Source organism: Leucoraja erinacea, chromosome 13 (genome assembly GCF_028641065.1).
Source record: "Leucoraja erinacea ecotype New England chromosome 13, Leri_hhj_1, whole genome shotgun sequence".
Classification (NCBI taxonomy): domain Eukaryota; kingdom Metazoa; phylum Chordata; class Chondrichthyes; order Rajiformes; family Rajidae; genus Leucoraja; species Leucoraja erinaceus.
Window position 1 is genome coordinate 33,032,562 of NC_073389.1, and position 17,408 is coordinate 33,049,969.

Sequence of the window (17,408 nt, forward strand, 5' to 3'; positions counted from 1 at the left end):
AGAATTCCAGTAATGTTCACAAAGGAACAGCAATGTATTAACATATCAGGCCAGTGTGCAATTCGAAGAGGAGCTTTCAGGTGAATGGTGTTTGCATGCACCTGAGACACTTGTCCTGTCGGAATAATTTACTTGAGAAGTGAGTGATTATCGAACTAGCTACTTTATTCGCAATAACTTGTCGGACAAGGAGAACAGTCAAACAAAAGACTGTTCTGCAGATTCAAAGCGTGCAGTATTTTTATATCATATTTGATAGCATAAAAGCAAGGTTAATCACATATACTTGTTTACAGGGTTGACTATAGTGAACCAGCATTCAGTAACTTTCCATTGAAAAACAGGCTTCTTTATCTGTGTAGGAAGATTAGGGTGTCTAAATGTAGCCTTGAGTTCACTAGATCTTCCTTGTGTTTAGCAGGCTTGTTTTTGACCCTATGGGCCACTGGCGCCAGGCATGTTTAGCCTAACTCTCAGAGGGTAATTCACTGGATTAAAGTGCAGTGCTGTCCATGTTACAACAGACCAGTTCTTCCCACAGTCCTTGGCTTTTGAGATTATCCTTGAATGATGCTATTGGAGGAACTGTATTTTGTATGTAGTGCACAATTGAGCCATTATCTGCTGGTGGATAGGATACCCATCAAGCAGGATACTTTGTCCTGGATGTTGCAGCTGCACTTATTTGGGATAATGTGTGATCCTTGCTTGATTGAAACCCTCCTTGTGTATTATTTCTCATCGTGACCCCCCCCCCCATAATAGTTTCTAAATTCTTATCCTCCACCAATGTTTCGTACACCTATTTTTCTTTCATTATATTCTTTTATGTAAGGATTCATGGCTTTGGCCCTCTACCTGCCTTTTTTGTGATTCTAGCTTCCATCTCTCTGTTCCTTTTATAGCAGCTGCAGATCCTTTCTCATTCTTTGAAATGTTAGAAAATCTACTCATTCTATGTTAGAAATTCTACTTAAAATTATTCTTGGCCCTTACCCTGTGCTCAGTACTTTTTTTAAATAGCATATCTGTCCAAATGTTCTCCCACTGATTTTTGAGGTCACAGCTATCATACACAGCATTGCCTTTCTGGAACAAAACACAAATAACTGTGTGTGTGTGTGTAAGTAAGGCAACATTTGTGGAGGTAATGAACAACCGATGCTTTGGTCTGAAGGAGGGTCCTGACCCAAAACGTTGCTATCTGCTTCCTCCACAGATGTTGCATGACCCAGAAGTTCTTCCAGCACTTTGTTTTGCTCTATATTCCAACATTTACAGTTCCTTGTGTCTCCAGTAACTTTCTAGTTTAAGAAATGATTACATTTTGAAAACTCCTTTAAATTAACCCGAAGAATATTTGGCTATGCATATTTTGAAATATTTGGAAATGCGCATGCCATTTCCCTGCACACTTACTTGTCACTATTTGTTTTTAAACTCTTAACGAGATAAATTCTGTCCATGCCAAATTAAAGGATATCCACTTTTCCAATTTTAATCAGCACAGCCTCGCCTTTGTTTCCTTCTTGGAGTTCTGAATTGCAGGTGCTAGAAATGCAAAATAGAAGCAAAAATAAGTGTAAAATTACTGAGTGAGACAAATGGAGAGAAAGTGTGTGATAAAAGTGCAACCCAAAAGTGTCACGATACCAATTGCTTTATAAAAACAAAATTGTCAACAAGAGGTGAAAAAAAGAAATCTAAAAACTCTCTTGACAGAGGAGAGAGGGCGGTTACCTGAAGATGCCAAAGTGGCAACATAGCCGGATAGAAGGCTAGATGCTTTTACTTGATTCTATGTTGGGCATCGTTGCAGCAACATGGGAGGATGGAGAGGCAATACAGAATTAAAGTGACAAGCTTCTGAAATTTCAGTCATCTTGCAGACTGGTGTTTTCAATGGGTGGCGTTCTCTGCATTTGTCCTGCTAAATACTGAGCTGCTTCTGTTACGCTGTTTAAATTCTCAACCTTCTCACCAGCATGATCCTTAAACTATTCAGACTGTTCTGTGACATTTTTAGATACAACTTCTGACTTTCCAGCACTTGTTCTACAGTCAGAACCTTCCGCATTTCTGCACGGACTTCAAATATTGAGGTAGACAAAAATGCTGGGGAAACTCAGTGGGTGAGGCAGCATCTATGGAGCGAAGGAAATGGGCAACGTTTCGGGTCGAGACCCTGCTTCAGACTGATGTGAGGGTGGGGGGAGGGGCGGGAAGAAGAAAGGAAGCGGCTGAGACAGTGGGCTGAGGGAGAGCTGAGAAGGGGAGGAGAAAGCAGGGACTACTTGAAATTAGAGAAGTCAATGTTCATACCACTGGGGTGTAAACTGCCCAAGCGAAATATGAGGTGCTGCTCCTCCAATTTACGGTGGTCCTTACTCTGGCCATGGAGGAAGCCCAGGACAGAAAGGTCAGATTCGGAATGGGAGGGGGAGTTGAAGTGCTGAACCACCGGGAGATCAGGTAGGTTAATGCAAACCGAGCAGAGGTGATGGGCTAAGCGATCGCCTAGCCTATTCTTGGTCTCACTGATGTAGAGCAGCTGACACCTAGAGTAGCGGGTGCAATAGATGGGGTTGGAGGAGGTGCAGGTGAACCTCTGCCGCACCTGGAAAGACTGCAAATATTCAGAGCTCTTCTTTGCTCTGTCAGTAAATGGTATCCCTTTCCTGCACTAATTAAAGCCTTAAACCCTGTCTATTACATTGTTTAAGCTGTTACAGTCACTCTCACCTGCAAGCTTTGAACTCTAGCACTCATGCATGGTCTTTGATACCTGAGGCTGCCGTGCTCGTGCCTTCCCAGTAAACGTTCATTGGCTCTTTCTGTTGAACCCTTAAAATCTCCTAATATGTCATGGAGCAGCTGGGCTTGTACACTTTGGAGTTTAGAAGGATGAGAGGGAACCTCATTGAAACATATAAGATTGTTAAGGGTTTGGACACGCTAGAGGCAGGAAACATGTTGGGACCAGAACCAGGGGCCACAGTTTAAGAATAAGGAGTAAGCCATTTAGAACGGAGACGAGGAAACACTTTTTCTCACAGAGAGTAGTGAGTCTGTGGAATTCTCTGCTTCAGAGGGCAGTGGAGGCGGGTTCTCTGGATGCTTTCACGAGCGAGCTAGATAGGGCTCTTAAAAATAGTGGAGTCGGGGGATATGGGGAGAAGGCTAGAACGGGGTACTGATTGGGGATGATCAGCCATGATCACATTGAATGGCGGTGCTGGATCTGAAGGGCCAAATGGCCTACTCCTGCACCTATTGTCTTTTGTCATTACTGCACTGTCAATTAAGCTTTATTATGCTATATGTTTAGTTTGGAAATAAAGCATAGAAATAGGTACTTCGGCCCACAGAGACCACCCCGATCATCGTTCACACTAGTTCCATATCTCACTCCCCACACATTGCGGGCAATTCAAAGGCCAATTAACCTATGCACCCGCATGTCTTTCAGATAAGGGTGGAAACCAAAGCACCCAGAGGAAAACCATGGGAAAAAGGTACAGCAGAGGTCAGATGTGAACTCGGGTCCCTGGCACTGAGAGGCAGCACATCTACAAACAACACCACTGGGCCACCTATCTTTAATCTTTCACTACTTCCTTCTGCTCAGTGTTTCCACTTTGAAGGAAATTACCCAAAATTTGGGAAATTCTGGTTGTCTTCTGGTAATTTTAGGGAAATTAAATAATTTCAGGAAATTTCCGCATCTGGCCCGCGAGGAGGTGTAAAGGTAATACATGCAGCACTACCAGTTTGGCGCGCAAAGATTTAAACAGAGCACTGTCATTTTAACGCGTGGGAATTTAAACATAGAGCTGTTGGCTGCAGCGCTATGGGCTTAACACATAGCGCTGTGGCCATAGCGCTATGGGTCACAGACTGTTCAGGAAAATTGTCGTATAACAATGAGTCTGGAATTTTCTTTCTCAGTGGAAGTTGAGCCTTTGATTATTTTTCAGGCAGTGGTAGAATTCTGGATAAGGATAGTGGTGAAAGATTACCAGTGGGATTGCAGTTACATTGGGATTGGCCTTGATTTTACATAACAGTGGGTGGGCTCAAGGGGCAGAGTGGGATGGATAGAGGGAGGGGGGGAGAAAGGGAAAGAGGGAATAAGAGGGGGAGGGGAAAAAAAGGAAGGAGAGGGATGCGGGGGGAGAGGGATGCGGAGGGAGCAAGAGACGAAGGGAGGGAAGGAGAGTGGGAGTGAGCAGAGAGACACATGAGAGCAGGTTGAAAAAACGAAGATAACGAAAGCTGTTGGAGGCAACGAAAGCTGAATTGCATAACACTGTACAAGTGAGTGACAGAAGCAGGCAGATACGGTGTAGTTGCATAGATCTGTTTTGCCTTGTTCTTTGTGTTAACATGTGCCCGCAAAAAAAACCCAACAACAAAAAGCACGCAGGAAGCATTTTGTAAATTTCAGGAAATAACAAATTCCAAAAAATTTGGGGATTCTATTTCAGGTTAAAAAAAAAAATGAAATGTGGAAGCACTGCCTCTGCTGCACTTATTAAACTCCCACAGTTTCCTCTAACTCTCGGGCTCTCTCCTGTACTCTTTGAACTCTATGATTCCCTCTCTCATTCACTATCTTAATTTTTGTTGTTGTTTAAACAGGAATAGTTACACCTGCACAAAAATGATGCACAATGGTTTTCTAAATCTATGTTGAGGAACTAAATGGGGAAAAGATTAAATTGGGTCTTGTGCAATTAAAGTACTCATTGATAATTTTGACGTAATTGAGCATTTTGGAAAGAATTATCATAATTGGTAGAATTTTACAGTGAGTTAGGTAATATTGATCAGTCTGAAATTGGAAAATACATTGACTGATTTGAGTGTTAAGGCAATGATGAGCGTTAAAAAAAAAATACTCCAAGGCTCAAAGACTGGGGAAAAGTGGTTGATAGAAAATGAGGGGAAAAATAATTGCAGGTGCTGGATATCTTAAAAATAGAATATGCCATCAAATCAGGCAGCATTTCTGAAAATAGAAACATCTAAGATCCTTCATCAGAACTGGGGGAAAAAGAGATAGTGGAGAAAAATATGCGGTGAAGAAAAAGTAGTCCATTCATGACAGGTGAAATAAAATATAATATTAAATCCAGGGAAAAAACTATAAATATGTTTGAAACACCTGAAGGCTTGAGGATTCTCAGTATTTTAAAACAGTAAAGAAATACCAAAACCTTGATTGAGAAAGTCAAGGTAGAACAAGAGTAAATGAGCAAGAAACATAAAAAGAAACTTGTGCTTCCATTGGTGTGCAAATAAGGAAAAGACTGGTGTGTCTTTAAAAAAAAAAAAGGTGCTTTAGACGGATGCAGGAGAATTTATCGAGAGTAAGAAAGTGATAGAAAAATTAGAAAAAAAACTCAGACTGCCAGAAATACTAGAGAAACAAGAATTCAGCAAGAATAGGCAACTGAAGAAAATAAGTATTTAAAAAGAATTACTAGAGGTTGATAAAACTAAGGTTGGTAAATTCTAAGAAGCCAATGGGCTGTACCAGAACATTATAAATTAAGTAGCTATAAAGTTAGTAAATGATTATCATTTTCACAAAAATCAGCAGAATCTGAAATTGTTTCTATGGAATGTTTTCTAAAAAAATAAATAAATAAAAAGTATGTGAGAGAAAATGGGGAATTACTGACCCATTAGCCTAACTAATGTTACCAACGGGGAAAATGTTGGAGACATAATGATGTAATAACAGAATATTTTCAAATGAATAATAGAATGAGTCGGCATGGATTTATGGGGACAAAATCATGTTTGACTGGAGTTGTTTGAGAATGTGACCTGTATAAATGATAAGAGGGAATCGCAAAATAAGCTGCAATTGGATTTTTAGGTTTTGATAGATCCCATACATGTGGTTGGTTAACAAAGTTGGAGTTTGGACTAATGTACTGACATAGATTGAGAATTGATTAATGGAGCCAAGTGTAGGAATAAACACAGCTGTAATTTCTACATGATGCAACCAAAATGTACAAAAATGGCCTTTAATAAAATCTGACAATGTGCACTTTGACCACATGTGATTTTTTTTTTTTCTATTACAAATCTCAAATTGTTGAGTACAGAGGCAAATAAATGATGGTCTTTGTCCCAAACATTATGAAGGGTGCTGTACTTCAGGTCATAAAAACAGATAATCATGTTTTAATGGCAAGAGAGGGCGGTGCTGATGGGTGAACTTATACACATCCCTGAAAGCTAGGCGATTTAGGAAGGGAAACGATGTGTAGGATCAATGAGCAAATTTCAGAACAGGAGTACAGGTGTCTTTTTTGCAATTACAATAGGGTGTTAAATGTAGTTTTACTCTCCTTAACCAAAAATCTATCGACTTGCCAATAGTTCAAGGAAAATTCACTGGACGAATTCACTTAATTCATGGGAGGTTTGTCTCCTCATATGGCAAACCTATTATATTAACTTACTAATATAGTAGGTTTTCTACATTAGAAGACCTAGCTAATGTAGGTGTAGTAAAAGCACGTCTCCTAATGTGGCAAAGCTACCATATTCCTGGGATGATAGATTTGCCCCTTTAGGAAACTAGACAAGGCCAGTTGTTTAGAAGAATAAGAGATCTCACAAAAAACAGAATTCTTAAAATGATCAATGTTATGTATGCAGGGAAGATGCTTCCACTAAGTCAGGCATCTCAACCCACGAATCAGTTACAGAAAATGCCATTTAGGATGAAAAGATATGTGCTCTCATACTGGTGAATCTTTGGAATTCCCTATCCCAGAGTACTGTGGAGATTCAGTCATTTACTTCATTCAAGGGGTGGGAGATTGCAACCTTCACGTGGTCCACCCTGTTTCGACGAATGCAATCAACCTGGCGTGCACAATCAAATAAGATCAAATTGAACAAGTTGTTCTACAACTATAGTCTGTGCACGCCATACGCAAGAAGACTTCATTAGAGTGGATTTCTGAATATTAAGGGTTCCAAGGGACACGTGGTTAATATATGAAAGTGGCGTTGAAATGGAAAATAAAACTAACACTGATACGTGGTGGATTAGATTCTCTTACGCTCTTCACTGACCACTTTCCATGCAGTTCGACAAAGTACACACAACAGTACAACACAAATAGGCTTATAATCGTAATTTATGAGCCAAGTAATTTTTGCAACATGAGAAATTTGGTTTGGCATACAGTCATAACAAGAAAGCAACAGGCCACACAACTACATAAAATGGACACAAACATCCACCACAGCGTTTCCGCCATATTCCCCACTGTGATGGAAGGCAATAAGGTCTTATCTTCTTACCTCCAGCGGTCGGGGGAGTCGAACCATCCGCAACCGGCGATCGAGCTCCCTCGTCGGGACGATCTATACCTCAATACCTGTGCTGAATAGGGAGGTTTCACGGAAATCGGGTCATGACCCATACTGTTGCGACGCTACTCCAAATGGAGTACACGCGATGAACGGCAGGTAAGCACTTACCATTGTTTCCAGAGTAGCGGGCCCGTTAAAACCCGCCGAAATTGTCAATTTTTGCGATGTAAATAATTATGGAAATCAGGATAAACGTGTGAGACATTTAGCCTACTTCAAAATTCCAAAAGTGAGGAGAAATTACGGTTTGTAAATTTTTTTAAATCGCCCATGGTTCTCGTGGGGTTTTACATACAAAAAGAAAACGCATCTGAAGAAAAAATTACAGCCAGATTTATGACTTCTGAAACTTTTTAGATACCAAAGGAATCAAGAAAAACTCAAATAATGCCTTACCGTTGATGAAATGCAGTGAGCAAACGCGATAATTCCCAAGATTTTCAATTCCGATATCTGCGCGGCCAATGTTTACCAAGCACTTTAGCTGCTGTTGTCCCTTCAGCTCTGCTTCTCTTTACCTTCATTTCGCTTCACGTTTGGAATTCTAAAGTTGGGTACATGTCCTTCACACTTACCCCAACTTCCGCAATTTTTTTTCAGCGCAAAAATTCAACATTTTGGCGGTTTTTAACACATAGGAAAGTACGCGTTTCTAGCATTAATAACATATGCCGGAAGTTACGGATGTCCTCCAAGATGGATTGTGTGGCTCCGTGCGTCAAGCCCTATGACCCAGTGACCTTACGTGCAACCCCCCTATACGACGCCAAGTTAAACTAATCATCTCTGCCTGCACTTGATCTATGTCCCACTATTCCCTGCATATCCATGTGCTTATCTATATCTCTTAAATGCATTTTCATATCAGCCTCCACCTCCACTCACAGTGTGTGCCAGGCATCCACCTGTGCGTAAAACAAAACTTGCCTACACATTTAAATGTTGCCCTCTCACCTTAAAACTATGCTCTCTAGTCTGACATTTGCACCATGGAGAAAAGGTTCTGACCATCTACCCCTATTTATACCTCTCGTAAATCTGGACCCTCACCAAAGCCTCCACATCCTTCTTGTAACGGAGCAAACAGAACTGCACCCAATACGTCAAATGGGACCTAACCAAACTCAAATGAAGCTGCAAAATACTTCCCGAGTCATATTCAATGCCCCGACCGATGAGACACCTATTTCATCAGAGCAATATTCACCATTTACAAAAAAACAGGCTTATACCAAATGTTCGGATCTCCCTTCTAGTGAAATAAACCATCCAATCTTCTACAGCAGATAATATGAATATTGATTTCTCAAACTTCAAACTTCCCTCTCCGTCCCTCCCCCACCCCAGTTCTCCGGTTAGCTTCACTGTCCTTCTGATTAATTTTACAGTTTGTCTGCCTCCTTGTCATCTTCCCACTAGCTAACAATGAACCATTCCGCATTTCCTTAGCATTCGCCCGCTTTATCTGTCGTTTTCACACCTTACCCTTTCGTATCTCTAGACTCTCAGTATGAAGAAGGGTCTCGATCCCAAACGCCACCCATTCCTTCTCTCCAGAGATGCTGCCTGACCCGCTGAGTTGCCCCAGCTTTGTGTGTGACTAGGGTTACACAGAAAAGCTGGAGAAACTCAGCGGGGGCAGCAGCATCTATGGAGCGAAGGAAATAGGCAACGTTTCGGGCCGAAACCCTTCTTCAGACTGAAGAAGGGTTTCGGCCCGAAACGTTGCCTATTTCCTTCGCTCCATAGATGCTGCTGCACCCGCTGAGTTTCTCCAGCTTTTCTGTGTAACCTTCGATACTCCAGCATCTGCAGTTCCCTCTTAAAAACTTTGTGTGTGACTATCTTCGGTGCAAACCAACACCTCTCCCCTACACAAGCTTCCACAGTCACCGGCGGTGCTAAGGAAGTGACGTAGAGATAACGCAACCAGAGACGGCAGTGCACGAGCCGGAAGCGGCGAGCGTTTGGCGCGGTTTGGAAGCTCAGTCGGTTTGGGAGAGCGGTGGTGACTTTCAAACGTTTGAAGTACCGGTCTCGAGCCTGCGGTCGCTGGCCATTGAGCTCGCGCTATGCATCCCAAGCACTCGAAGAAAGTCGCCGTGTCTGACTCTGAAGAAAGCAGCTCTCCTACCAGGTGAGAGCGGGGGATAGACCGATCCAGGCGCTGGTATCGGTGGCCTGAGCGGCAAAACAGGAAGCCGGGGCTTAGTCGCCACCAACAAGTAGCTTTTATGTCAGCGGCCCGAGTCGCTGTGGCTAACTCGCCGCATTGTGTGGATGTCCTGGCTAGAGCGGCTCGGCGTGATTACGGCGACCGCTATTGATTGGTTTCCGTTTTGGTGCTGTCACCAACTCAAACAACGCTATGCTGTCCCTACTTTTTTTTGTTTAGAGGGTGTATGTATTTTCAGCCTTTATATTACCACGGCTGTTATAAAGCACTTTTTAAACACCATTAAATACTTAATTGAAAATTTGAAAAAGCATTGTTGATCCAACATTTTGCATCGGCACAGTTTATTGTTGTTTATGTCGGAACATTATCCAAGTCCATTAGTTGTTTTTTTGCAAAATGTGCCAAGAGGAGTGAAAGGTGGTGACCTTGCACTGTCGCCTTCCATCATAGTTCCCATGTTTGGGTCGCTCCTTGCGCTTACTGCTGTATCTTTGAGATGGACTGGCCTGTCGAATACTAACCACAAAAGTGTGAATTGCTTTGAAATCTCCACCTGGTCTTATCTCTAGTACATGCAATTAGTTTAATTATCTTAAATGTGCTAATCAGATAGATTTATAGCCTAATATGGCACTCGTCAACGTCAGTCTTCTAAATGCTTAGTTTCCCTTGTGGAAATAATAGAAATATTTTACAGCTGTTGAGGTACCAGGAAAGTGCCTGCCAGTTTTCACTCGTACACCAGCAAATAGAAATGTGAAATAACCAACTAATTTGTTTTCATTATATTGGGTGAACAGCACATATTCCCCAAGACATATTTCCCTGCTGGTATATGAGTCATTGAGTGATACAGCGTGGAAACAGGTTCTTCAGCCCAACTTTCCCACACCGGTAAACAAAGTCCCAGCTACACTAATCCCACTTACCTGCGCTTGGTCCATATCCCTCCAAACCTGTCCTATCCATGTACCTGTCTTAACTGTCTCTTAAACGATGGGATAGTCCCAGCCTCTACTACATCCTCCGACAGCTTGTTCCATACACCAACCACCATTTGTGTGGAAAAAGTTGCCCCTCGGATTACTATTAAATATTTACCCCTTCACCTTGAACCTATGTCCTCTGAGGCACAGCTACCTAGATTTACAGTTAAAAAAAAAGATAGAAACTAAGGTAAATTAAAGAGGAAGCTGAAGGTGCCAATCCAGCGGAAGTGAACAGCGGACATTTGCCATGGAGATTTAAAGGTCCAAAATATCGGGAATTATCGCGTTTGCTCGCTGAATTTCATCAAAAGTAAGGCATTATTGATAGTTTCTATCTTTTTTTTTTACTGTAAATCTAGGTAGCTGTGCCTCACGGTCACCCAGACTGGCACAATGAATTGCAGATCAAAACCTGGCCGTTTTCTATGTTTTTAACGGGTGGAAAAGTGCGTGTTTTCCCATCCACTAACATGTACCGGATGTCTAGCATGTCCTCCACTTGAGATTTTCGGTCACGTGGGTGCGGATCTACGCTCCAGTGACCTTTCGTGAAATCACCCTATAAGCTCACACCCTCTAGTCCTGGCAACATCCTCCTAAATCTTTTCTGAACCCTTTCAAGCTTGATAATATCTTTCCTATAACATGGTGCCCAGAACTGAACACAATATCCTAAATGTGGGCTCACAAACGTATAACTGCAACATGACCTCCCAACTTCTATACTCTTATTGTCTTTTATGCTTTCTGACCAGGCAGCCACATGAGGTTAACAGGGCAAAGACTGCAGCATTCCTTTGGTGCTGTACTGGAGTTTTGGCCTACTCGTGTATATTTTAGTTCGCTGAGCATTTCTCACTGTTCCTGTAAATGCTTGCACAATCAACGCAAGATTTCAGCCCTGCTCTATTCTTTATGCATGTCATTTCTGAGCAATAAAGCCCAAGAGTGTGTGTGCACAATAATGATCAACCATCTTATTGAATTGTTTACATGTAAACATGTAAATCTCTAATAACTTTCTCAACCATGCTCAAAAACCATTCTCCTCGCATTCAGCAATACATAGAACAGTAGAGCACACAAACAGATCCACAGATAGATACAAACAGCTGGAGTAACTCAGTCGGTCATACAGCATCTCTGGAGAAAAGGGTGACGTTTCGGCTTGGAACCATTCTTCAGACCTCGTCAATCTGATGAGGGGCCTCGACCTGAAATGTCACCTATTTGTTTTCTCCAGAGATGCTGTCTTACCTGCAGAGGTTCTCCAGATGTTTGTGCATCTTCGGTTTAAACCAGCATCTGCAGTTCCTTCCTACACAACAGGTCCACAGTGTCTGTGCCAAACATGATGCTTTTCTCATCTGCCGGCAAATGATCCATATACCTCATTCCCTGTACATCCATGTACCCATCTAAATATGACATTATGATTCAATTTCTATCTTGATCAGGCTGAAATTGAAAGTTTATAAGGATGATTTCCAATTTGATCATGTGGGAAACGTAAAATCACACATTCCACTGTTCTCCATAAACATAATCTACAACCATTTATTATTTCCTTCCACCATCTTATGATCACAATTGTTAGTAATATGAGCACAGTAACAGTGGGCCACCCGTACGCTCAAGTCTACCCTGTCATCCAATGTGGTCAGAACTGATCTGCACCAGATCTTGTTTTTTTTTGTTTCAGCACCCCATAACTCTTGGATGCCCTGATCTTTCAAAAAAAAAAAAATTATCTTTAAAGTCTGAAGAAGGGTCTCGACCCGAAACGTCACCTATTCCTTCGCTCCATAGATGCTGCCTCACCCGTTGAGTTTCTCCAGCATTTTTATCTACCTTCGATTTTTCCAGCATCTGCAGTTCTTCACAAAAGCAGTTATGTTGAGTATTTGGCCTGAATACTGATTTAAAGAAACAGGGCCCAAATGGAATGAAAGTCATGCTGTTAAGGATTGGAGCAGATGCAGAGATTATGTGGCTTAGAAAGGCAAGACACATTGCTAGAAAAAGCAACAATGTGTAATTTAATATGGTGGGCTGGGAAGGAGTGGTAGTTATCAACATGACTTATCAAAAAGACAAGTGTTGGCATTTCGATGTGAGAAATTACTGAAGTAGACATAGAAATAATATGTCGGAAATAATAAATGTATTAATCACCATTGGTGCCTATTTTTTTGTTGACATGTTGTAAGGTGTTTTGATAAGTTAATCTTGTTACATGGATTAATGTTACTTTTTACAGGTTTTCTACTTTGAATCTTTGTATAATAGGATTTGTAAAGTAATTATTTACTTATGTTAATTTTCATTCTGTTTTAGTAAGCACTTACCATTTGTAAAAATTAGCTACTTTAATAACAGATTGAGTTGAGGATTTATTTTAATTAATTGTTCAGGATATGTGTGTCGCTGGCATCTCTAAATGCGTCATATCCAATTGCATTTGAGTTTGTTTAGTTGAGTTTGAGTTTAGTTTATTGTCATGTGTACCAAGGTACAGTGAAAAGCTTTTGCTGTGTGCTAACCAGTCAGCAGAAAGCCAATATGTGATTACACTTGAGCCATCCACAGTGTACAAATACATGATTAAGAGAATAACTTGAATAAGTTTAGTGTAAGGTAAAGCCACTAAAATCCGATCAAAGATAGTCCGAAGGTCTCCAATGAGGTAAATAGTAGTTCAGTTCTGCTCTCTAGTTGTGGTTGGCTGGTTCAGTTGCCTGATAACAGCTGGGAAGAAACTACCTGAATCTGGAGGTAGGCTGGAGCACATACGGACGCACGCAGTGTCACAAATAAGATGAGAGTTTTTGTAATATACTAGACTAAGTGGGACCCAATGGGTCCCAGTCACACAGTGGGTCTGGTCCCTGTTGAATAGCAGTGTGGCCAACTATTTGAGCAAATTCATTCCGGACTTCATTGAAATATCAGCCCCATTGCGCCAGCTTACACACAAAGACTCTGCTTGGATTTGACACGAGCAACAACAGACAACATTCGACACTCTTAAATGGCAGATGTCTGGTACTCCTACTCTGGCTTACTTTGACCCTAATCGTCCGATTACACTTACTTGTGATGCCTCACAACACGGGCTGGGCGCTGCATGCCTTCAGAATGATAGCAATGGCAATAAGCCTGTTGCCTATGCCTCGCGCACCATGACTGAAACAGAACGACGATATGCCCGAATTGAAAAAGAACTGTTACCGGTTGTTTTTGCCTGCAAGAAATTCAAGGATTTCATCTTTGGCCACACTGTCACAATTGAAACTGACCACCAACCTCTGACCATCAATCTCTGATTTTATTGTGATGACTGTGTCCTTTATCCCTTCGTCCTGTATGGAGGACCTGGTTGCCCACACTGCTACTGACAGTACCTTAAGGTCTCTAACCTCCGTCATTAAGCGCGGCTGGCCAGACAAACACTATAGCGTTCCGCTGGCAGTCCGGCCCTTCTTTGCTGTCCGAGATGAGCTAGTGGTGCAAGACGGCATTATTTTAAAAGGACACAAGGCCGTGGTTCCTGCTTCGCTGCACCACCGGTATTTTAACGCTGATCAGGCAGGGCACCCAGGTGCTGAGGCCATTGTTTTACGGGCAAGAAGCATGTTTGTCACCAACAAAAGCAACCACTTCTTTCACATCCTGTACTAGCGCTCCCATGGTCTACAATCGCAGCTGATGTATTTGATTGGCATGGCAAACAATACCTGGTGCTCGTGGATTCTTATTCAGGATGGTTTGACATTGATTTTCTCAGCAACCCCACTTCCAGCGAAGTGATTTCAAAGTTATTTCATCACTTTTCTGTCCACGGATCTCCACTCCACCATTAGCTTTTGGTCTCATGCAGCAGATCCCGGTCCAACTCCGGCTTCTGGTTCAACTCAGCGGCTTCTGGCTGGTCGTGCTGGGCGCCGCAGAAGCAGCAGGTGAGCCACTGACTCCCCGCAAACTGCTCAACACACTGCGCCCCTTCAGCTTTTTACTCACATCGCCGTGTTATTGACAGCGGGTTCCGGAAGGGGCGGATTTTACGATTTTTAAACCTTCATAACTTTTGTACTATTTCACCGATCGGAACAAAACCTATTTGACTTGCAACAGAGGAGAATGGTGGTGAAAAATCGTAGCGCTATAGGGGAAACATTTTTGCGCAAAGTTAATTATAACGCAGACCAAGATGATGGCCAAGATGAGAGTTTTAGTAATAGTGTAGAAGATAGATACTAGACCAAATGGGACCCGTTGGGTCCCTGTCACATGGGAGTTCTGGACCCCAACGCAACCCGTTCCCCCAACGCAATATTCCAACACTCCCCCATAGCCCCCAAGGGAGGCCTGGTCCCCCAACGCAACCCGTTCCCCAAGGCAATATTCCACCAATAGCCCCCAACTGCGCAATGGCTGCTCATTTCGCCTTACCCTCCCTCATTTTGAAACTTAAAAAAAAATGCATTTACACTTGCTAGGGCTAGGGTTTGTAAATTTTTAAATGTCAATAACTTGTGAAATAGAACATCAATCTCAACGAACCTTGACACAAACCACCACAGGACAATTGAGAGTAAAGTGGTTCAAAGAATTTAGCGCTATTGTGCAGTCCACCTATTCCCCACTCCCTATCACCCCCACTCCTCTCCCTCTTTTCCCACACTCTCCCTCCTCACCTCCCCATTCCCCCTCTCCCTCCCTACTCCTTCAATCCCCCCACTTCCCCTCTTCACCTCCCCAGGATCTTGCCTGTCCTCCGGATCTGCAGAACTTGCTCGTTCACAGAGAGGAACACAGAACAGGGAGGTCAGAGAGCCAAATGCCAGCGCGCAGGGGGGGGGGGGGGGGGGTTGCAGTGCGGTGTTGATGTAACTTGGCTCGCAGCGCCCGCAGCCGTTGATAACTGCTAGCTGACTACAGCCCTTTAAACCCGCTAAGGCAAGACGTGTTCGATCAGGCGCGAGCGTTGACAGCAAAGAAGCACCGGCTTCTGATTCTCTGGAAACCCACAGCTGTCATTTGCAGTCAGTGTGGAATGAGCGCGCAGGGGATGGGAGGGGCTCGCAGGCAGGCGTGGCTTCGCGAGCCGCGCCAGCTGTGAGGAGAAAGTTCAGCGGAACTTATGAGGAGAAGTTCAGCGTGTGAGGAGTCGCAGCCCCGAGATCTTTAGAACAAAGGTGCTACAGCGGAACGCAGATGTAGAATCTTTGTTCTGCAGAACTTTCTCGATCTTTCTGCACCTTTAATCCGGTGGGGGGCGGGCGAGGACGCAGATGGGCCTGGATTGGTGGGCATGTGGGCATTGTGACGTCAGCAGCTGGTGAGCGGTGTTTATATTTTAAAAATTGAGCATTGTGATCAATTTTATTCAAAATCTGGGGAAATAAACCTGACCAAGGAGTGTATTTCTGAACTCATAAGGTAAATCCCTATCGAAATTGTAAAAATCTCTGCGTTTTTGCGTCTGGTTTTCGAGGAGATACGTTTCACATGCAAAACAACACGCACACGCACACACACACGCAACGCACACAGAGTTTTAAAAGTATATAGATATATATATATACTAGACCAAGTGGGACCCATTGAGTCCCTGTCACATGGGAGGCCTGGCTCCCCAATGCACCCCGTTCCCCCTTCGCAATATTCCACCACTCACCAATAGCTCCCAAGGGAGGCCTGGTCCCAAAAGGGAGTGAGACTGGTCCTTGATTATGCCGGTGGCCTTGCTGAGGTCTTGATGTGTAATTTGAGTCAATGGAAGGGAGGTTGGTTTGCGTAAGGGGCTGGGCTGCGTCCACAAAGCTCTGCAATTTGTAACAGTCTTGGATGGAGCTGTTCCCAAACCATGCTGTGATGTATCCCGATAAAATGCTTTCTACGGCGCATCTGTAGTTTGGTGATGGGCAGATGGAGTCAGGTGGGGGAACTCTATCAAATGCCTTACTAAAATCCATGCAGATAACATCCACTGCCCAACCCTACCCTCATTGATCATCTTTGTCACCTCGTCAAAAAACAGATCAAGTTAGTGAGATATGACCTGCCGTGTACAAATCAATTCTGACTATCCCTCATTAATTCATTCTGTACCAAATGGGACTAAATCCTATACGAAGAATCCTCTAACAGTTTCCCTGCCACTGACATGAGGCTTACAGGCTATACTACCCTGGATTCTCTCTACTTTCCTTAAACAAAGGAACAACATTGGATACTCTTCAGTCATCCGAGAACTCACCTATGGTGAGAAAAGGTACAAAAATCTCTGTCAAACCTCATGAAATCATCTCTCTTGCCCCTCTTAATATTCCACCAGACCCTGGAGATATATCCAACTTAAACTGCCCTTGCATATTAGTATTCTTCACACTGATCTCACTGTCCTCCATGTCCTTCTCCATGGTGAATACAAGTTCTCGTTTAGTACCTTGCTAACATCTAACTCTTAAGTACAATTTCCCTCCTTTATTCTAGAGCGGTCCTACCTTTTTCCTCTTTACAATCGTGTTTTTAGTGTACATATTAAAAGCCTTGGGATTTTCTGTAATCTAATTTACCATAGACATTTCATGGCCCCTTTTGACCCCTCTATTTGTTCAAATAGAGTCCTACTGGAATTAGGGCTCAACACCCCCCTGTGTGCCTGGGCCCTGGACTTTCTCACCGCCAGGCCCCAGGTAGTCAAGATGGGAGGGAATACATCAAAGTCCCTCACCCTGAGCACAGGATCGCCCCAGGGTTGCGTCCTCAGCCCCTATTGTACACCCTGTACACACATGACTGTGTGTCTAGGTTCAGCTCCAACTCAA

The 17,408-nt window shown here is 43.0% G+C and overlaps 1 protein-coding gene and 1 long non-coding RNA gene across 2 annotated transcripts in view; one reads left to right on the forward strand and one right to left on the reverse strand.

Annotated features, from left to right (window-relative positions):
* Positions 1-1,472: 1,472 nt before the first annotated feature.
* Positions 1,473-8,583, reverse strand: LOC129702829 (uncharacterized). The gene is made up of 2 exons (XR_008724447.1): positions 7,804-8,583; positions 1,473-1,551 (listed from the first exon to the last, which is right to left on the reverse strand). It is a non-coding gene; the product is annotated as an uncharacterized LOC129702829 (long non-coding RNA).
* A 725-nt stretch (positions 8,584-9,308) lies between these two features.
* Positions 9,309-17,408, forward strand: part of rb1 (retinoblastoma 1) — a 182,457-nt gene continuing 174,357 nt past the window's right edge. Inside the window, 1 exon segment of the mRNA XM_055644844.1 lies at positions 9,309-9,544. Coding sequence (XP_055500819.1) covers positions 9,480-9,544 — 65 coding nt within the window. The 5' untranslated portion in view covers positions 9,309-9,479.